At 34.5% G+C, this 21,819-nt stretch overlaps 1 protein-coding gene across 2 annotated transcripts in view; it reads left to right on the top strand.

The window, feature by feature from the left end:
• The window catches only part of SPATA6 (spermatogenesis associated 6), a 126,511-nt gene that overhangs the window by 34,850 nt on the left and 69,842 nt on the right, over nt 1-21,819 (top strand). For both annotated transcript variants that reach the window (XM_057710292.1, XM_057710300.1), the window contains exons 4-5: nt 10,473-10,514; nt 11,611-11,735. In XM_057710292.1, coding sequence (XP_057566275.1) covers nt 10,473-10,514; nt 11,611-11,735 — 167 coding nt within the window. The remainder of the gene's footprint in view (nt 1-10,472; nt 10,515-11,610; nt 11,736-21,819) is intronic.

The raw sequence follows: 21,819 nt of genomic DNA, 5'->3' as shown, positions 1-21,819 counted from the left end.
TCTATTTTGTTTCATGGGTCCTTGCATAAATATTATGCTTTCTTAGTTACTGGAGCTTCAGTTTTGATATCTGGTAGATTAAGCCCTCCAGGTTTATTCTTTCTGAAGATTGTCTTATCTATTCTTAGGGTCTAAAGTTTCTAAAGTATACTAATTTTAATCCTAAATGTATTCACATTTGTGTACATCCATAACCACCATTCATCAAGGCAGAGAACATTTCCAGCATCCAAAAAGGTTTCCTTGTGCCTCTACCAGTCAGTAACCCCCTCAAGATAATCACTATTCTGACTTTTCAGCATTGATTACTTTTGTCTGTTTTTGTACTTCATATAAATTAAATCATAAATATATATTCCTTTGAATATGGCTTTTTTTCACTCAGTCTAATGTCTGTGAGAGTCACCTATGTTGTTGTATTTCAGTAATCCATTCTTTTTTATTGCTCTTTAGTATTCTATTATATGAATGTACTATAGTTTATTCATTTCTTGTTAATGAGGATTGTTTTTAGTCTTGGCTTATTATGAATATTCTTATAAATATCTTTTGGTAAACATTTATACTCACCTCTCTCAGAGTAGAATTTCTGTGTCATATAATAGGTGTATACTTAGCTTCAGTTGATACTACTGAACAGTTTCCTAAAAATAATTATACAATTCCTTTTGAGTATTGAATATTGTATATGAAAAATTGTTGAAATAATTGGAGGCACAACATCATGCTGTGACTCTCTAGATAGGCTTTATGTTTGCCTTTTATTTCCCTTCTGTAGGCTGCTCGTGGTACTAGCAATCCTCTCTTATGTCAGTCTAATATCAGAGATTTTGATGATTTAAAGCTGGCTTTCAATCCATGTACAAGGACCAGGGTATTTCCAGTTCATTCTTACTCCTGTGATCTTGTCTTTTAGGGGCTCTATCAAATTGTGGAGAATTTATGAAGACCTGACCTCCTTGGTGTAGGCCCTGTAGTGATATTTTGCTTCTAGGTCTGTGAGATCATTGAAATCTCAGCCAAGTCTATCAACCCTTCATTTGCCATTTCTGGAATTAGCAGATGCCCTTAGGGAGCAAGCAGCTCCAGTATTTGGCTCATCTTCCTGGCTTTTCTTTCTGCTCCCAGAACTTGGCCCTGTCATTCCTCACCACATTATTAGCGTCTCTGTGCCTTCAAGCAGATTTTAAAAAGTAATTTGACCTGATTTTCTTAGTCTTCCTAGTAGATGATTGGTCTGCTTTATGTAAATTGCCATTATCTGAGGCAGAAATTTGTTCCCATTAATATTCTTTCTACCCTCATCCTGTCTCTATGTCTCTACGCTCCCATTTGTCCCCCACCACATTATATCTGTTTAACTATTCTAAGTATCTGTATTTGGGCTAATAGTGTGCAATTAATTATTACAGCTTTGTATAATCCATGTTCTTTCCACTTAAGAAACACACATTTATATTCCAGCATGTTTATTTTTCTAGATGAACTTAAAATCACTTTTTTAAGGTCTAAGATAAATCTCTTTGAATTTTAATTTTAATTATATTTTGGGAGAATTAGCATTTTTACATTATTCATTGTTCCCACATAGATGGGTGATGTATATTTATTTATTAAACTTATGCTTTCTTTAAAACTATTACTAATGTTTTAGGGTATGTGTGTGTGTCTGTGTGTGTCTGTGTATGTGTATACTTGCCATACATTTCTTAGTATGTTTGCTTCTAACTGTTATATATTTTGTGGCTTTTGAGAATAAGATTCTTCACCTAATTTTCCTTTTTTCCCTTTTTCATGGTGGATATACAAGAAAGTGACAAAAATATTTATTGTGTATACATTTTGCTGAACCTTCATATTGATGCTAATATCTCTTCAGTCTGTTTCAAATATTTATTCATGATTAGTTTAAATATTAAAAAATGTTGTTAATTTGCCTTTCAATCAGAGCATGTGGCCTGTAATATTACTGCTTCTTGGAATTTATTGATGTTTTCCCTGAGCATCTGGGATAGGAATCAAATATAAACCTGACTTGGTTGCTTAAAAAGGTATGTTCTCTTTGTGTTGGTAGCAACATTTGAAATTTTCTATATCTTACTTTAACTTATTTATTTCATTATGTCAGGTATTATGTCAAAGTTGACAGATAGGAGACTCTTAAAAAATGTCCATTCGTAGGTCAGTGCTATAACTTGCCTTCCTGGCTTTTTATGCTAGGTTAATTTGATATTGCTGATGGGCTCTCATAACCTTCAGATTGATGCCAATGCAAGTTATTTCTCAGTGCTACCTTTGGTCCTTTTACTTCTTGGAGGATTTCCTTTTTAATTTATCTTGTAGATATTTTAAACATATTCATTTCTCTTATTAGATGTCTTTGTTTAAACTCCAACATTCTTAAGAAGAACAGATGACTACTTCCTACTTCACTGACTAAAACTGAGGCTATGATAGTGATCTACTTCAGTTTACCTCACCTAGAAGTCAGCTACATCATTTCTCATTCTTACTGCCTTTCTCCTGGTCCTCGAGGATGAGGTTTCTGCATTCTGCTCAAGGTTATTCTACTTGTCCCTCTTATTCATCTCCTCATGCCATCTTTAGTATCTTGATCATTAGATTTTTTTCCTTCCTGTATCTGCACTCTCTCTCTTGCGAACCCTCACACTGTATCAACATGTTGTATGTTTACATCTTTAAGAGATATTTCCTGTCTTCATCCTCACACTCATTTAGCTAATATCCTATCTCTTTATTTTACTCCTCATTCAAAATATAACTTCTTCACCTCACTGTGTATTGTTGTAAATTACTGCTTTCTAGTTCTGGTAGAGTTGTTAATGAAAATGCAGGCTGAGCTCAAATCCCAGCTCAGGAATTTGTTATCTTTGGTAACCTTAACCTTTAGTCTGTATTTCTCATCTATAAAATGGAAATAATGGCTTGTTAGTGTTGTTTGGGGATTTGTGTGAAGCTCATAGGAACTCGCTCAGTCCTGACACACAGAAGATGTTCTCTAAATGGTAGTGAATAATACTATTATTTTGACTAGCCACATCCTTTTTTAAAAAATGTAGCTTTCTGCTTTGTAGTAATGTTTTTCAAGTAGTTGAGGTTGCAGAATAAGACCTCAGAAAAATATAGTGTTAGTATGTTTATCCTGTTTGTTTAATTTGATTTCTAATAAAATTTTATATTCAGATATTTTCTGAAAGTTAGGGTTTTACTTTGTGATCAAATATTATAATTATTGTAAGTGCAATAGACCAAGTTTCTTAAATGTCACTGTCTTATTTCAGTATCATTTTTAACATTAGCCCTTTTCTGTTCTTCCATTTATTGGAGAAACAGCATGATGTATTCATGAAATATGCTGTGTGGTTCAAGGGAGTGATAGAAGAGTCTTCTTAAGCAAAAGTTGCTTATCCACTGGCCCATGATAAAATTTTTTTTAAACTTTTTGATTTGCCTGTGCAGATTCTGTCACTGTGAGAGAATATAGTGGATTCAGAAGTGGATAAAATATAGGCCCTTTTTTCAAACGATTATCCATCTTGATAAAATAAGGATCAGACATGTAAATTAATAATCAGAATCTGTGTATATGTGTACTGGATTTGAGGAGGTCAGAGAACTGTTGGATAAGGCACTCACATGGAAGTTGACATTGCTCAAAATTATGGCAAGTTTTAGGTTTGAGAAGAAGATAAGCCTGTTTTATCTTCAATGAAAAAGTGGTAGTGACCTTGAAGTTGAGAGATTGTAATGAGAAAGAGAAAGAGCAGTTGAGAAAATCAGATGGCATGAGACCAAAAGGAGAGGATTCATTTCTTGGAAAGAGCCTAGTGCTTCTACTATCCTCTTTTTAAAACCTTTGTTATTGTTATTTTAAAGAAAAAACTTAATATATGGTCGGCTTACAAATTATAGAAATATGGGGGAATTCTGAAAATTTTAAACTGATTTTATATAGATAACTAAATAACATTTGAAGGAGGAATGTGAAGTTGAACATGTATGGAATATATGGCTCCCATTTTAGTACTTCTGATGGAAAAGGCAGAGAGAATTTTAACAAAAAACCAACATAATGGGATCTCTCATGGTGATGCTGTTAAAGCACACACACACACACACACACACACACACACACACACATACATACATACACACACACACAACTTTCTCTAATCAAAAACATAAAGTTTTTTACAAAAAAATTTATAAATATACAAAAGTAGACACAAAGAGAACTATGAACCCCCTTGTACTCATCACTCAGCTCAATAATTATCAACTCACGGCTAATGTTGTTTTAACTGTATCTCCCTACTTCATCATCCTTTTCCAGTTTATTTTGAAGCAAATCTCAGACATCATATGCTTTTATCTGTTAGATATAGATATCTAAAATATAGAAACAATGCCATATCACACCTGAAAATGAAGAATTTCTTAATATTAAACATCAATTCAGTTTACATTTCCTCAACTATCTTATAATTTAAAAAATAAGTCTTTTGTTTGAATTGGAATAAAGATAAGGTCCATACATTAGGATTGGTTGATGTCTCTCAAGCATGTGTATTCCTCTGTTAATTTTTTTCTTCTGTGTGGCAGTCTTAAATATCTTTAACTCATTATTTCTCTAGGTATTTCACTCTTTTAAACAAGATTATAATGTCATTTCTAACTGTTGCTGATATATAAAAATTATATTATTTAGCATATTGTGTTATCTTTGTTGTAAGGTTTTAAATAATGGATTGTGTGTGTGTACACCTACACATATATCTGTATATACACACATATACACACTATTCAGTTTTTTCTATATCTTTGTAAGTTTTGTTTTCTTTTTGTAGGAATTTGTTTTTTTCATATATCAGATTATTGTGAAGTAAATCATCATCCTTTCATTTATAGATAGGGATATTTAAAATAAAGGAACACCTAAAAATTAACAATTTCTTACTACCATCAAATATCCACTCAGTTCACATTTCCTCAATTGTCCTATAATTGTTTAGTCATATTTTGTTTGAATTGTGATTCAGATAAGATACATTCAACACATTTGTAGCATGAAATTATTCATAATGTCTTAGGATTTTAAAGTATCTCTGTGTCTTTCTTTTCATTCTTGATATTTATGTCTTCTCTCTTTTCTCTTAACCAGTCTTACTATGCATTTATCAACTGGTGAATTGAACCTTTTATTACTTGTGTGCTTTTGCTTTAGGGGTGACTTTATATTTTATAGTGTAGCCAAAACAGCTTTCTTTTAGTTGTCACATGTTATGTGTCTGTATTTTCGTTTTCTATTTTTCTGTATTCTTATATTTCACATGTGTGTCTTATGAGTGCTACTTGGAGAGAGTTTTGTTGTTGTTGTTGTTATTTTGTTTTAAATCTAATGTCTTTTAATTGGACCAATTAGAGTATTTCTAAAAATGCATTGTGTAATTATAGGAATGGCAAATAGATTAGTGGTTATCAGGGATTAGGGATGGGTTGGGGAGGGAGGTGGATGTGGTTACAAAAGGGCAAAATGAGAGGTCATGTGGTGATGGAGCTATTCTGTATCTTGGCTGTGGTGATGAGTACACAAACCTACACACCTGATAAAAATGTCTAGAACTAAGTATAGACATACGCATTCACACACAAATGAGTACAGGTAAAGCTTGTACGCTGAATAAAATCAGTGGATTATATCAGTGTCACAGTGGCTGTGATATATTTTATTATAATTTTGCAAAATGTTACCATTGGGGGAAACTGGATAAAGGGTACATAGGATCTCTATATTCTGACAATTGCTTGTGAATCCTCATCTTAAAAACGTTGAATTTAAAAAATGTTTATCGATATATTTTGATGTAAATCTACCATATTGCTGTTACTTTTTGTTTGGATTGTTGAATATTAGTGCTTTTCTTTTTTCTACTTTTCTTTGCATTAACTATTTTTTGCTTTTTCATTTCTACACTTCTATTAGCTTGAGGGTGCATGTTCTTTAACTATTTTGATTTTTTAGTAGTTACTGTAGAGATTACAGCATGCATGCTTGAATTATCAATGTTATATACATATATTTCTTTTAACTTCTTCTGGGACAGTGAAGAACCTACAACTACTTAACTTCATTTATAACCCTTCTAAATTATGTTATTTTTTGTTATGCATTTTAACTTCGTGTGCAATTAAACTACACAAAATATTATTGCTGTTATTGTATAGGCGTTGTTCATTTCACTTTACAACTGTATTTTACCTTTTTGGTTGCTCTTTTTTTTATTTTTCCAGCTTTTTCTCCATTTATTGCTTCTCTCTGAAGAATTTTCTTTCAAAATTCCTTTTTTGTAGTCTTTTGATGATAGATTAGCTTGATTTTTATTTATCTGAAAATGTCTTTATTTCACCTTTTTGAAGGATATTTTTATTGGTATTGGTATTATTGTCTTCCAGCCCTTAGAAAATACTATTCCCTTAGTTTCTGTTGAGAAATCATCTGTTAATTTTATTGTTACTTCTTTGAGGGTACTTTGTCATTTTCCTCTGGCTTCTTTTAATATATTCTGTTATGTCTTTGTTTTCCTTAGTTTTACTTTAATGTGCCCAACTCAGTGTGTATGTGTGTATGTGTGTTTTAAAAATTTGTTCTGCTTGGTGTTTGTATCTTGGTATCTTTCTTCAGATACATTCTCAGACATTTACTTTTCAAATATTTCTTTTGCCCTTTTCTCTTCTCTCCTGTTACAAATCCAATAACACATTGTTAGATCCTCTTACTGTATTCTTTTTTTTTTTTTTTTTTTTTAGTTACCCCATCCTTTTGGTTATATGTGCCTCTCTCAAGATATTTACTTTTTCTTCCAATTCCATAATTCTCTTTTGGGTCATTTGTAATCTGCTGATAAATCCATTCATTGAGGTTAATTTTTGGTTATTTTATTTTTTAGGTAAAAAATTTCTACTTGGTTCTTCCTAACAGATTCTAGTTCTCTGCTGACATTCTCAATCTTGTATTTATTTTCTTGAGCATATTAAGCATATTTTAAGTCATAGTCTGATAAATAATTTTTTTGGATCTCCTGTTGATCTGTTTTTATTTCCTGTATTTCTGTTGTGTTTTGATCCAAGTGATCTTTTTTTCCCTACATACCCGGTCGATTTTCATCAAATGTCGGATTTTGTATGTAAAAATTTTAGAAATAATTCAAAACCTTAGATGAAGATATTTTCCTTCAGACAAGATTTATGATTTTTTAAATTTCTAGAGGGCACTAGCAATTCTGGATCAACTTAATTCAGACAGGATTTGGGATGAATCAAATTTAAGCCTAAGTTCTTAGTTGGCTGTCTTGGTCCATTTGGGCTACTATAACAAAATACCATAGACTTGGATGGCTTATAAATAATAGAAGTTTGCTTCTCATAGTTCTGGAGGCTGGGAAATCCCAGAGCAAGGAGCCAGTGGGTTTGGTGTCTGGTGAGGGTCCCCTTTATGTTCATAGATGGCCATCTTCTCTCTGTGGCAGAAAGGGCAAGGAAGTTCTCTGGGGTCTTTTGGGCACCAGTGGTACTAATGAGCACTAATCCCATTAATGAAGGCTCTCCCCTAATAACCTCCCAAAGGCCCTAACTCTAAATATCACATTGGGGATTAGGGTTTCAACATACAGATTTTGAGGGATTACAGACATTTAGTATATAGCATTGGTTATCTTTTATGTTTAGTTTAATCTCATGGTTTATCTTTTCAAGATTTGGCCCTATAGCCTAGCCACTTTACAGGCCATTGTCTCTTACCTGTAGCCCTCCCTTCTCATCTCTTCCCAAGGTCATGATACTCCAATTTTTGTAACTGTACTTCATGAGCTTATCAAAAGCTATACTCAGTTTCTCAGCCTCTTAGCTACCTCTGTCAGAACTGTCAGATGCCCAAAAGGAAAAGCTGCCTCAAATACCAGACTTATCTCTTTGTGTTTACTTCTTATATTGAGTTTCAGACTTGTAAATTCTTTTACTACCTCGTTAGGTCTCTCCTGCCTTCAAGCAGATGTTTTAGTTGTCTACTTTTTTAAGTCAATGTTAGCAGTGGGTTTATTTTTGAACCACCTGATCTCTCAGATTACCCTGATATGTTCTACTTAGAGCCTTTGTACATCCTGTTCCTCCTGCTTGAAAACCTCGTTTCTCACCTTCGTAACTCTCAGTTTACATCTATTCCTGCTTTGGGTCAAGTCCTAAAGACCTCTTCCTCAGCCTTTGCTGACTCCCTGCCTGGATTATCTTGTTATTATACTGTTTTATAGCACTACCTGAGAAGGACTGTATCAGTTTTTTTTTTTCTTATTACAGCCCCAAGTTATGAGCTACAAGGAATGTTTAATATTTCTTCATAGATTGGACATATAGCTTTTGGGTTAAATGTCTGAGATTTCCCTTGGATTAAAATAGTAGAATTTAAAGAGAGAGAGAGAGAGAGAAAGAAAGAAAGAAAGAAAGAAAGAAAGAAAGAAAGAAAGAAAGAAAGAAAGAAAGATAGATTATGTCTTATTCATGGGTTCTTAGAAGAGAGAAAGGGCATAATTTATATTTTATTCTTATTTTTATAAATTTATTATAAAGTACTTCATACATATTAAAAGTAGGTAATATACCTAGCCCTACTCACCACTCTGCTTAAGAAATAGACATAATTTATATTTGTAAAAATATGCAGAGAGCCCAGAAATACACCTCTATAAATACAATCAACCAATCTTTGACAAAGGAGCAAAGGCAATAAAATGAAATGATGGTAATTTCTTCAATACATGGTACTAGAAGAACTGGACATCCACATGCAAAAAAATGAATCTAAATATAGACCATACACCCTTCACAAAAATTAACTTTAAATGGAGCATAGACCTAACTGGAAAATGCAAAACTATAAAACTCCTGAAAGATAGCATAGGAGAAAACCTAGGTTATCTTGGGTATGGTGATGCCTTTTTAGATACGACACCAAAGGCACAATAGTGTTGTCTTTAAAAGAAACTGTGAAAGAAATAATTGATAAGCTGGGCTGCAGTTAAGTTAAAAACTTTTGCTCTGTGAAATACAAAATCAAGAGAATTAAAAGACCAGCTACAGATTGGAAAAATAAATTTGCAAAAGACACATCTGATAAAGGATTATTATCTAAAATATACAAAGAACTCTTAAAATTCAACCATAAGAAAACAAAGAATCCAATTAGAAAATGGGCCAAAGACCTTAACCTCACCAAAGAAGGTATACAGATGGCAAATAAGCACATGAAAAGGTACTTCACATCACTTCATTAGGGAAATGCAAATTAAAACAATGAGATACCTGTACATTCCTAGAATTGCCAAAATCTTTTTATCACTGACAAAATCAAATGTTGATAAGGATATGGAGCAACAGGAACTGTCACTTATTGCTGGTGGGAATGCAAAATGGCACAGCCACTTCCAAAGATAGTTTGGCAGTTTCTTCCAAAACAAAACATACTTTTACCATGTGATCCAGCAATAGTGTTCCTTGGTATTTATGCAGAGAGTTGAAAATTTATGTCTACACAAAAACCTGTATGTAAATGTTTATAGCAGCTCTATTCATAATTGCCAAAACTTGGAAGCAGCCGATGTCTTTGAGTAGGTAAATGGATAAATAAACTGTGGAATATCCAGACAATGGAATATTATTCAGCACTAACGAGAAATAAGCTATCAAGCCATAAGAACACATGGAGGAAACTTAAGTACATATTACTAAGTGAAAGAAGCCAATTTGAAAAGGTTACATACTGTATGATACCAAGTATATGAGATTCTGGAAAAGGCAAAACTGTGGAGACAATGAAAAGATCAGTGGTTGTGGTGGTGGTAGGGTTTGTGGGGAGGAGAGAGATAAATAACCAGAGAACAGAGGAACAGGGCAATGAAAATACTCTATGATATTATAATGATGGATAATGTCATTACACATTTGTCTAAACCCACAGAATGTACATCACCAAGAGTGAACTCTATGGTAAACTATGGACTTGGGTGGTTATGATGTGTCAATGTAGGTTCATCTGTGGTAAAAAATGTACCATTCCTATGAGTGATGTTGATAATAGGGGAGGTTATGCATGTTTAGGGGCAGGGCATATACGGGAAATTTCTGTACTTCCCTCTCAATTTTGTTGTAAACCTAAATAAAACTGCTCTAAAAAAAAATAAGGTCTTAAAAAAAAATCAAAGACCTAGAAAGATTAATTTCTACTATAGATTAATAAATCCATAAGATACATTGCAACCAAAAAAAAGTACACAGTATACTAAGATATAAACATATATGTGGTCTGTTGACCAGTTACTTTGGCTTTTAGGTACTTCTGTGGTAATTAGTTCTTGTTTATTATTAATTTGCTTATTTAAAGAAATTTTTCTTTAAACTTTCAGATGATACAGCATTGTTTGAGTTGATTCAACTAGTTCCACCAGGTACTGTATTGTATTTTGATAAGGTAATTGACATGTGAACCCATTTCAATGAAATGCTTTTTTAAAATCTCATCTTTTCCCCTTCTTCCCAAATTAAGAGCAATATTGAGTTTCTTGCATTGGTCTACTAGTGTAAAATGTCAGTAGGCCAAAATAATATATACAGAAAGATTGATATAAATTATATTTGAATACATTGTGCTAAAATTGAATAAAGAGTCATAATTGAAAGTGGAAAATAACCTGATATCATCCTGGCATATTTTGTGACATTCATAAAAGTTAACTTTTAATTTTTTGTGATTTTTCTGAAGCAATATGCTTTTGCTGATAAAATAGTTCATTATCTTTGTTCTTGCATATTGACTGTTATTGGGAGTGTAGGGGAATTAAAATTGGCCAAAAAGTTTGTTCAGGTTTTCCTGTATGCTGTTATGGAAAAACCCGAACGAATTTTTTGGCCACCACATTAATAAACAGTACAGATCCCTGCGGTAGGTAGAGTTAAAACCTGAAGGATAGTTTTATTTCTATTATTGATTTCTATGATTATATAAGAAATCTATCTTGAGTCCTTATTTTATGTGAGAAGTAGGTAGCTGTTTTGTTGAAAGCTAGTAGTCTAAAATTTCTGAACATTACATATATACCTAATATCAGTAACCACAAATTCTAGAAAATATATTTTCAACATGTAGCCTAATATCTTTAATGGCAGGTAGAAAAGAATGGAAGATAGAAAAAAATTGTGGAGATGGTAATTAAGTTTTAGATGTAAATGTTCTGAAATTTTGATATGTTTAAAAGGATTTTTTTTCCTAGGAACTCACAGGTACTTAAAAAATTTACATGAATGTCTCCTTTCTACAAAAGGGGGAGGGAGAATTAGTAGTATGTATGACATTTCTGAATAAGGAAATGTGTTAATTCACTTAACATAACTTTAATTTTCCTTTCATAGAAAAAAAATTTAAAAACATGACCCCTAAGCAGGTATTTCAGTAAGGCATCAGGCATTATATATTTGTACTTGATGATATTGTTTCTAAATAGCGTATTTTGTTATAATTTGAATCATAGGGTATCTTTCTTGTAGTGGGTGAAACACTGTCTACGTATGATGAGAATACACGAGATTTCATGTTCCCGGGTCCAAATCAAATTTCTGGACACCATGATTCAAACCGCCAGGTTACCATGAGGAGGATTTCTGGCCTTCGAGTAAGTGCTTACTATTTTCTGAATCAAATTGTGGGGCAGGATCATGGTCAGAAAGCACCACATAGCCCTCAATATCTGAAATGTGAAGAACTAATTCAAAGTTTAATTTGGTCTAAAACATAATATCTTTATGAAATTATGATGTTATTTTAAACATACTGAAACCTAAATGAAAATAATTTACCAAAATGCATGCATCTACCTTCCAAAATTAACAAGCATTATTTTGCCTTATATTCTTCAGATTTCTCGCCTCTTCTCCCCCTTTCCTCCCCTCCCCACTGTCCCTATCTCTTTGTCTCTCTTCTCTTTATTTTTGTCTCAAAAGAATGATCAGTAAACATTTGAAAATGTGCACAGTCCCATTAGCATTTAGGAAAATTCAAATTAAAACAATCATATGATTTCATTTTTATAGCCATAAGATTGGTAAAATTTAATAAATCTGACAAATATCAAAAGTGTGGGAAAATGGAAACTTGTATATGTTGTTATGTCATGTAAATTGGAACAACCACAATTCAGAATTATCTAGTCAAGGCAAAGATTCTCATAGCCTGTGACCTTCCAGGTATACGTCTTTGAGCTGCATTCTGTCTGGCATACTAACAGCCTTCTTAGGAATGTTCATTTGTAGCATTGTTGATAATAATGAAAAACGGAAATAATTGAAACATGCATTAGTAGAAGTTTGGATAGAATAATTATTATATGTTCATGTAATGGCCATATGTATTCCTACACCTAAAAGTGAAAGCTGCATTAAGTGATAGCCGACTCTCACCTTTTCCTACAACTTCTTCACTTTTATCGGATGATTTAATAATATTTGTATTCCTGAAAGTGCTTTTGGCTTAGAGAGACTGAGTGAAGCCCCTGCTGTTTCAAAGAAGAAAAAAAAGTAAAAGTTGTCTAGGTTGAAATTATTTGGACAAATATTTTCTTTTTTACTAACTTTATAAGATATTAGAGTAGGGTGATATATGAGCCAATATAGTGAATTAAGTAATTTCTCCTGTAGGTGTAGGTTTATGATATACTGTATCTTAGGAAATAGCAAATTTCAGCTTGCTGAAAGTATAAAAGTTAACTAGCAAATCTAGTAAAATATACCTCCTTTGGGATATTTTCAGTGTCCATTTGCTAAAAAGCCTTCAAAGAATGTTTCAGAAACTTTCTAGAAGCCTGCAATGAAAAAAAATCCAATTTTAAAGTTAACTTTTTTTAAAAGTAATTTAAAATGCTGTATTATACCAAATTGGCAATATAAACATAAGAATATGGACCATTAACCAGGTATTTTTCTTTATTGAATTTGAGTTACTTACTTTTACATATATCAGCAAAGGTTGGATTACTAAGGCAAAAAATCTGTATATACTGTTAGATGATAAATTGAGGCATGTTAAAATTTTTTAATTTCTTTGAGCAAAAATAGATGTGATTCGGGCAGCATCCAATCTAGCAGATAGAAGCTCCAAGGAGCTGTATGAAATGAAAGACTTTTATATCCTGAAGGGAGCAGGAACAAGGAAATTATACTAGGCCAGGCAGTGTGTTGGTTATTGCAAGGTTCCTTTCCTTTATGGAATGGTAAGGGGTCTAATCAGGTAGATTACCTAGTGAGTACTAATCAGGCAATTCCTGACTGACTGGTGTAAAATTCCATTTCTAGGAGAGCAGAAACTGTAATTAATTTAAATCTGTTTGGTGACCTGGGGCTTAGCATAAGCAACTCCATTTTGTGTCTGTTGTCTTGTTTTTAACAATGTAAAAAGTGAGACTTCTGGTGATGGTGATGAAGGGGGCTTATCAGTTCCTCTGTCCACACTAGTATAAAACTGGGCAAAATTGTCACAAACAGCAGTTTTAGGGCACTGGAAACTGATTGGCAATTAAGATAATTAAGACAAATTAAGAAATATTTTTGCTTGAATAACTGCTAAAACGTTGAGTAAAAGTGGCAGAAGTATGTGGTCATCCTGCCTAGGACAGCTCTCATACCCTGAGTAGCCAGTGAGAATTGTAGCTTCACCAAGCCTGAGGCAGGGTGCAAAAAGCAGCAGCTCTGCTTCCAGAGTGGTCAGAATCAATTTTGGGCAGTGATGTGATTTGTAATAAGAAACATATATTTGGTCTTCTTGTCCCATTCCTGGCACAGAGCTCACAAAACCCTCAGAATTTCCTGTGTTTAAGAGCTATAAAGGTGTCTTTGTTATGTTAATGAGGAGACTTTTCAAAAGCTCCTTGGGAACCTAAGGATGGGGGCTAGATGCCAGGGGAACCAACTTCCGATTAGAGGGTTGCAACTTTCAGCACCACCCCTGAGAGGGGAGGAGGGGCTGGAGATTGAGTTCAGTCAGCAAGGGCCAAAGATTTAATCAATTGTGCCTATGTAACGAAGCAGCTATAAAACCCAAAAGGATGGGGTTTGGAGAGCTTCCACGTTGGTGAACACATGGAGGTACTGGGAGAGTGGCTCGCCAGGTAAGCGCATAGAAACTTCTCCCCACCTTCCATGTATCTCTCCCTATACATATCTTCCATCTGGATGTCATCATATCCTTTTATATAAACTGGTAAACAGAAAGTAAACTGTCTCCTGAGTTCTGTGAGCTGCTCTAGCAAATTGATTGAACCCAATCAATTTGGGTTGTGGAGGAGGGTCATAGGAACCTCTTATTTGTAGCCTATAGGTGACAACCTGGACTTGTGATTAGCATCTGAAGTCAGATGGGAGCAGTCTTATAGGACTGAGCCCTTAACCTGTGGGATCTGATGCTATCTCCAGGTAGTGTCAGAACTGAGTTAAATTGCAAGATACCCAAATGGTGTCGCAGAGACTTTTTTGGTAGTGTTAGAAAACCCACAATCATTAGGGGCAAATATTGTGGCTTTGTCAGCTAAATGTGGTGGATTCAGTTAGAAGCTCATGAGGAAACCCACAGCTTTGCTAGACCGATTGCAGTTCCGATCAGAGTGAGCAACACACCTGCCGGAAAGTTGACAGGGAGATCCTGGAAGTGAGGGGGCAATCAAAGGGCTGAGATAAGCTCGCCACTCATTCTTGCCTGACTGAAACTATGCACGTCAGGGAGAGACAGTGGGAGTCCAGCAAAAAGTGAAAGCCAAGGGAGACTAGAGAGCTGCTGTATCTTTGAGTGCGTTCCCCAACCGAAACACAGATAATCAACAAAGAGTGGAACCCTTACAGGTTCGTTGGATGACCACTAAGCTATGCATACTCAGATGAGACCACTAGAAAGAGTAAAGCAAGAAAAAGACATGGCACATATATAAGTTGAACAGCAGAAGAGCAGATGTAAATTCAATCATATCAGTTACTATATTTAAAAGTGAGTGGACAACACACTCCAGTCAGTAGTTTGTTGTCCTGGCAGGCTACAGTGCACCCTTCCTCAGAATTCTGAAGACTCTGCATAGACATCTATCTGAGTCCTGGGCTGTCTTCCTGAACCTATCACTGAGGCAAGGATTCCAGTCACATTTGGGCTTAAATCTTGGCACTATCACAGACTACCTCAGTAAACTTGAGCAAACCACTATACCATGGCAATAACATGTTGTTTGGTAGATTAATGAAACTTTGTAAATGGTTACAGTAGTACCTGGCACATAGAGAATCATCAATAAATGTTAGTGATATGATGATGGCCGTGGAGATCATGACAGGTGCTGGTGGTGGTGATGTTAATATCTCCTTTACACTGTGAACTCCATAAAAACAGAATCTGCCTTTCTCATCTTTGACCTTAACTCTTAGTACAGTTCTTTGCAGGGAGTAGGTACTTAAATGCCTCCTGATTGAATTGAATGAATGAATTATATCTTACTGTAGACTTCATAGAGGAAACTGACATTTCAGATGTGTGATGATTACATTTATTTTGGTTAGGTTGTGGTGCCCAGTTGTTTAGTCAAACCCTAGTCTACATGTTACTATGAAGGTGTTTGGTGGATGTGACTAATATTTATAATCACTTTGTGTAGGAGATTACCCTTGATATTGTAGGTGGATCTCATCCAATTAATTGAAGACCTGAAGAGCAAAACCTGAAGTTTCCCAAAGAGTAAGGGCTTCTGCCTCAAGACTGTCATATAGAAATCCTGAGTTTCCAGCCTGCCAGCCTTCCCTGTGGATTTTGGACTTATCACTTTCACAGTTGCATGTACCAATTCCTTAAAATAAATCTCTCTGTCTGTGTATATCCTACTAATTATGTATCCCTGAAACCCCAGCTGGTCCACATGGGTTTTCAAAGATCTAAAAATCATGGCTAAAACACTGAGTGTTTACTGTGTTAGCAGCAGTGTGTGGGGAGGGGTAAAGTATAAGTTGCAGTCCACGCTGTGGTAGTTATAAAATATGTCCACAAACGCTTTGACACTAACTCTGCTAACTCTGCTCCTCTTAAGTATGGACACTACTTAGTGACTCCAACAGATACAATGTGATGAAGTGACAGTATTAGACTTTTGAGACCAGGTCATTAAATGCAGTGCGGCTTCCTCCTTGCTCTTGCTCTTATATCACTCACTCCAGGGAAAGCCAACTGCCATGTGTGAGGACACTCAAGCACCTCTCTGGAGAGGGCAGAAGCTGGGACAGCTTTGCGGAAGTGTGTATGAAAGCTTGAAGAGCCTTGAGGAAACTGTCAGATGAGTATTTGCAGGAAATTCCAAATGTTATTGAAAATTAGGGGAGAAAGGAACCCTTGTTATGTAATGGTGTAAAGTTTAGCAGTAATGTAGGATATAGAAACAATACCTGATGAAATGGGTGATCTTTGTATGGAGATTTTCAGACAGTGTTAGAGGGGCTGTCTGGTTTCTTCTTGCTACTTATAGCAAAAGATGAGAGAAGAGAGAGAAGCAAAAGGAAGGGCTGTTAATAACACAAAAAGGAGTTAGAACTTACTGTTTTGAGGATTCTCAGTCTTCCCCAATGGCAAATAATGCTGAAATTAAGGAATGACTTATGAGCAAAAATCATTCTAGGGCACTTTCAGAAAATTGTGGTCTGATGGGGATACCAGGGTGTGACTATAAAATTCTTTATTAAAATCTCCAAAAGATCCAAGATGTTGCCTCAGAAAATAATTTAATTTTACGTAGGTTTTATTTTATTTTTTTACATTAAAAATTTTTTAGTTAAAAAGTTATCATATGGTTTTAAAGGTTGAAATATAATTGATTTACAATGTTGTGTTAGTTTCGAGTATATAGCAAAGTGATTTAGTTTATCTATCTATCAATAGAGATATGTATATAGATATAATCTGTTTCAGATTATAGGTTATTACTAGATATTGAATATAGTTCCTTGTCCTTCTTGTTTATCTATTATATGTATAGTAATGTGTATCTGTTACTCCCAAACTTCTAATTGATCCTTACCCCCCATTTCCCTTTTGGTAACCATAAGTTTGTTTTCTGTCTCTAAATCTATTCCTGTTTTGTAAATAAGTTCATTTGTATCATTTTTTTTTAGATTCTACATATAAGTGATATCATATGATATTTGCCTTTCTCTGACTTACTTCACTTAGCATGATAATCTCTAGGTCCATCCACACTGCTGCAAATGCCCTGATTTCAATGGCTGAGTAATATTCCATTATATATACACACCTTCTTTATCCATTAACCTAAATGTGGATGGACATTTAGGTTTCCATGTCTTTGCTATTATAAATAGTGCTGCAGTGAACATTGGTATGCATGTATCATTTTGAATTAGAATTTTTGTCTTTTCCAGATATATACCCAGGAATGGGATTGCTGGATTCTATGGTAACTCTACTTGTGGTTTTTAAGGAACCTCTATACTATTCTCTATAGTGGCTGCACCAATTTGCATTGCCACTGACAGTGTAGATTCCTTCTTCTCTACATCCTCTCCAGCATTTACTATTTGTATTTACTTTTTGATGATGGCCATTCTGACTGGTGTAAGGTAATACCTCATTGTAGTTTTGATTTGTATTCCTCTAATAATTAGTGATGTTGAGCATCTTTACATGTGCCTGTTGTAAATAAATCCAAAGGTGACATACAGATGGCCATTTAGGTCTATTTTAGGCCTTCTGCCAATTTTTTGATTGGGTTGTTTGTTTTTTGAGCTATATTGAGCTGTATGAGCCTTTGTTGGTCACATTGTTTGCAAACATTTTCTCCCATTCCGTACATTGTCATTATGTTTATGGTTTCCTATCCTGTACAAAAGCTTTTAAGTTTAATTGGATCCTATTTGTTTATTTTTGCTTTTATTTCCATTCCTGAAGGAGATGGATCTAAAAAAATACTGCTGCAATTTATGTCATAGTGTTCTGCCTGTGTTTTCCTCTAGGAGTTTTATAATATCTGGTCTTACAGTTAGGTCTTTAATACATTTTGAGTTTATTTTTGTATATGGTGTTAGAGAATGCTCTAATTACATTCTTTTACATGTAGCTGACCCATTTTCCCAGCACCACTTATTGAAGAGACTGTCTTTTCTCCAGTGTATATTCTTGGCTCTTTTGTCGCAAGTTAATTGACCTTGAGAACATGGGTTTATTTCTGGGCTTTCTATCCTGTTCCATTGATCTATGGGTCTGTTTTTATGCCAGTACAATACTGTATTGATTACTGTAGCTTTGTAGTATAGCCTGAAGTCAGAGAGCATGATTCCTCCAGCTCCATTCTTCTTTCTAAGTATTGTTTTGGCTATTCAGTGTCTTTTGTGTTTCCATACATATTTTAAAATTATTTGTTCTAGTTCTGTGAAAAATGCCATTGGTAATTTGATAGGGATTGTATTTGATCTGTAGATTGCGTTGGTAGTATGGTCATTTTAACAATATTGATTCTTCCAATCCAAGAACATGGTATATCTTTCCATCTGTTTGTGTTGTCTTCAGTTTCTTTCAAGAGTGTCTTGTAGTTTTGTGAGTACAGGTCTTTTGCCTCCTTAGGTAGGTTTTATTCCTAGGTATTTTATTCTTTTTGATGCAGTAGTAAATGGGATTGATTCCTTAATTTCTCTTTCTGATAGTTTGTTGTTAATGTATAGAAATGCAACAGATTTTTGTATATTAATTTTGTATCCTGCAACTTTACCAAATTCATTGATGAACTCTAGTAGTTTTCTGGTGGCGTCTTTAGGATTTTCTATGGATAGTATCATGTTATATGTAAATAGTGATAGTTTTACTTCTTCCTTCCAATTTGCATTCTGTTTATTTGCTTTTCTTTTCTGAATGCTGTGGCTAGGACTTCCAAAACTATGTTGAATAAAAGTGGCAAGAGTGGGTATCCTTGTCTTGTCTCTGATCTTAGAGGGAATGCTTTCAGCTTTTCACCATTGAGGATTAAATTAGCTGTGGGTTTGTCATATACGGCCATTATTATGTCAAGGTATGTTCCCTCTATGCCCACTTTCTGGAGAGTTTTTTTTATCATAAAAGGATGTTGAATTTTATCACATTTTTAAAGGTTACTTTCCACTTACACTTATTACAAAATATTGGGTGTATTCCACATTGTGTAATAATACATCCTTGAGCCTATCTTACAGCCAGTAGTTTGTACTTGCCATTCCCCTCCCCCTATATTGCTCCTTCCCCCTCCCCACTGCTAACCACTAGTTTGTTCTCTCTATCTGTGAGTCTGCTTCTTTTTTGTTATATTCACTAGTTTGTTGTATTTTTTTTTTTAGATTCCACATATGATATCATACAGTATTTATATTTCTCTGTCTGACTTATTTCACTTAGCGCAATGCCTTCCAAGTCCATCCATGTTGTTGCAAATGGACAAATTTTGTTCTTTTTTATGGCTGAGTAGTAGTGTATTTCATATATAAATATACCACAGCTTCTTTATCCATTCATCTGTTGATGGCCACTTAGATTGCTTCCATATCTTGGCAGTTGTAAACAATACTGCTTAAACATAAACATAGGTTTTTGAAGGTGCTTGAGGGCATTATCCCTCAGCAGTCTCAGCAGAATCCCAGTAGAGATGGGTGTGGCTTTTGTCTAATGACGTGAACTCCAGTAAGGTTCACATGAGAACCAAAAAAATTTTTAAGAGCGTTTTATTGGCAGAAGCACCACCAGCGTGATCTGAAATTGAGAGAGACCTTACAAAATGAAAAGGCTTTTGGACCCCCAAAGTTCTATTGACAGGATCCAAGCTCAGAACACTTTACAGCTCCAGACATTATCTACCTCTTGTTGCAAAGGAATGGTAATTCAAAGGATGGAAACACTAGCCTAGAAAGTAGAGCCAAGAACCATGGATAGTTATTTCTGAGCAGGAATAGGACGAAACTTCTAAGTGAGGAACTTCTAATCTTTTCTTGGCTCGTGTTAGAATTGCTATGGACCAGTGATTCCTATTTGCCTCTCATATCCTCTTTTTTTGAACAGGAGTGTCTATAGTGATTATCCTCTGCCTGTTGCATGTGTACCTTGAATATATGTGGGGCATGTAACTTGTTTCTTTAGTTCATAGGTCTTCTAATTGTGAGGAACTGCATTCTTGGAACTGTACTTAAAGAACTGTACCGGAGATGGCTGAATAATGATTAGATTTAGGTGCCAACATCCTGGATTTCAAGCTGAAGTTATAAAGGATGAGATTTTTTCCCTTTCCTTTCCTTTTCCTTCAGTAGGGCATGAGTTAAGTTTACACATGAGAGGAATTTAAGTAATTTGTGGTCAGAGAGTGAACTGTGGTTGTTTAAAAACGTCTCCCATATTTTTGATGCTCCTCTGATGAAAAGGTAGTCTGTTTCCTCTGTTCTAGAATGTGGGCTGTACTTAGGGGCGCTAATGAACAGAATGTGACAGAAGTGACAGTGTTGGACTTCTGAGACTAAGTCATAAAAAAGATCCTTGCTTTGTTTTGAGAGAACTAGTTACCGTTTCATGAGGACACTCAAGCAGTCCTGTGGAAAGGTTTGTGTGATAAGGAGCTGAGTCTTCTTGGTAAAAGATAGAAAAGAACTGAGTCCTCTAGTCAACAGCTGTGTGAATGTCAGGAAGCCAATCCTCCAGCCTTAGTCAAGCCTTCAGATAGGTAAAGCCCAAACAACATCTTGACTACAATCTCATGAGAAATTTCAAGCCAGAACCATCTAGTTCAACCTCTGCCAGATTCCCAACCCTTAGAAACTATGTGAGATAGTAAGTATGTACTGATGTTTTAAACTGCTAAGTAATATGCTATGCAGCAATAGATAACTAACAAATAAGCATAGTGGACATCACCAATAAAAGTATGTTTGGAGAAAAGGTCATCCAGTTAATTCATAGGTAACTCATATTTAACTTTTTTGTAGTGTGTAATGTTTGAAAATTTAAAGGTAGTAGGTCAAAGCCTGGGTAAGATGTTTGACTTCTACTATATTAGAGCGAAGCTGCCCTGGGCACAGACAATACTGTATCTTTTAATGTTTTGGTGAACATGTAATTTGTGTGCTTCCAAATATTTTCTCAGGTGCTTCGTGACTGTTCCTTTGAATTTCACTATTTGTCTTATCTCAAAACAGCGTTTAAGCTGATGATTCAAATGTTGCAAGAGACAGAAACCAGACTCATTCATTCATGGATCTGAGTGTAAGCTACATTATGAGAAAAATTGTTGGAAGAATTGGTAGATACTTATCTCTCTTCTGTTTTCAAGAACTGCATACCCAGGAGCTGTGATTTCTTTTTTTTTTTTAAACACATGGAGACTTTGCAAAGTATTTCTTAATTATGTAGTTAAGTATGTCTTGATTTGTAAAAGTAAAAAGAGCTGGAATGCATTAAATATTTTCACATTTTAGGACTTTAATATTATTAAAAATCTTTAAAAAATTTGACAGGGAAATACTTGAAAATGAAAAAAAATATTAATTTTTCCATAAAAGTGATATAATCACTTGTTGTGAATCATCAGCAATGAAACTGTTTTTTGATAACATTTAACATTAGTATGTTGTCTTTATCCTTAATAAGAAGTTCAAACTAACAAATAAAGCAGCTGAACCTTGACAAATGTTTGTTACTGTAAATAGTATTTTCATCAGTAA

Source organism: Hippopotamus amphibius, chromosome 1 (genome assembly GCF_030028045.1).
Source record: "Hippopotamus amphibius kiboko isolate mHipAmp2 chromosome 1, mHipAmp2.hap2, whole genome shotgun sequence".
NCBI lineage: Eukaryota > Metazoa > Chordata > Mammalia > Artiodactyla > Hippopotamidae > Hippopotamus > Hippopotamus amphibius.
Note: the sequence above shows the minus strand (reverse complement) of the source record. Positions and strands in the feature narration are given on the sequence as shown.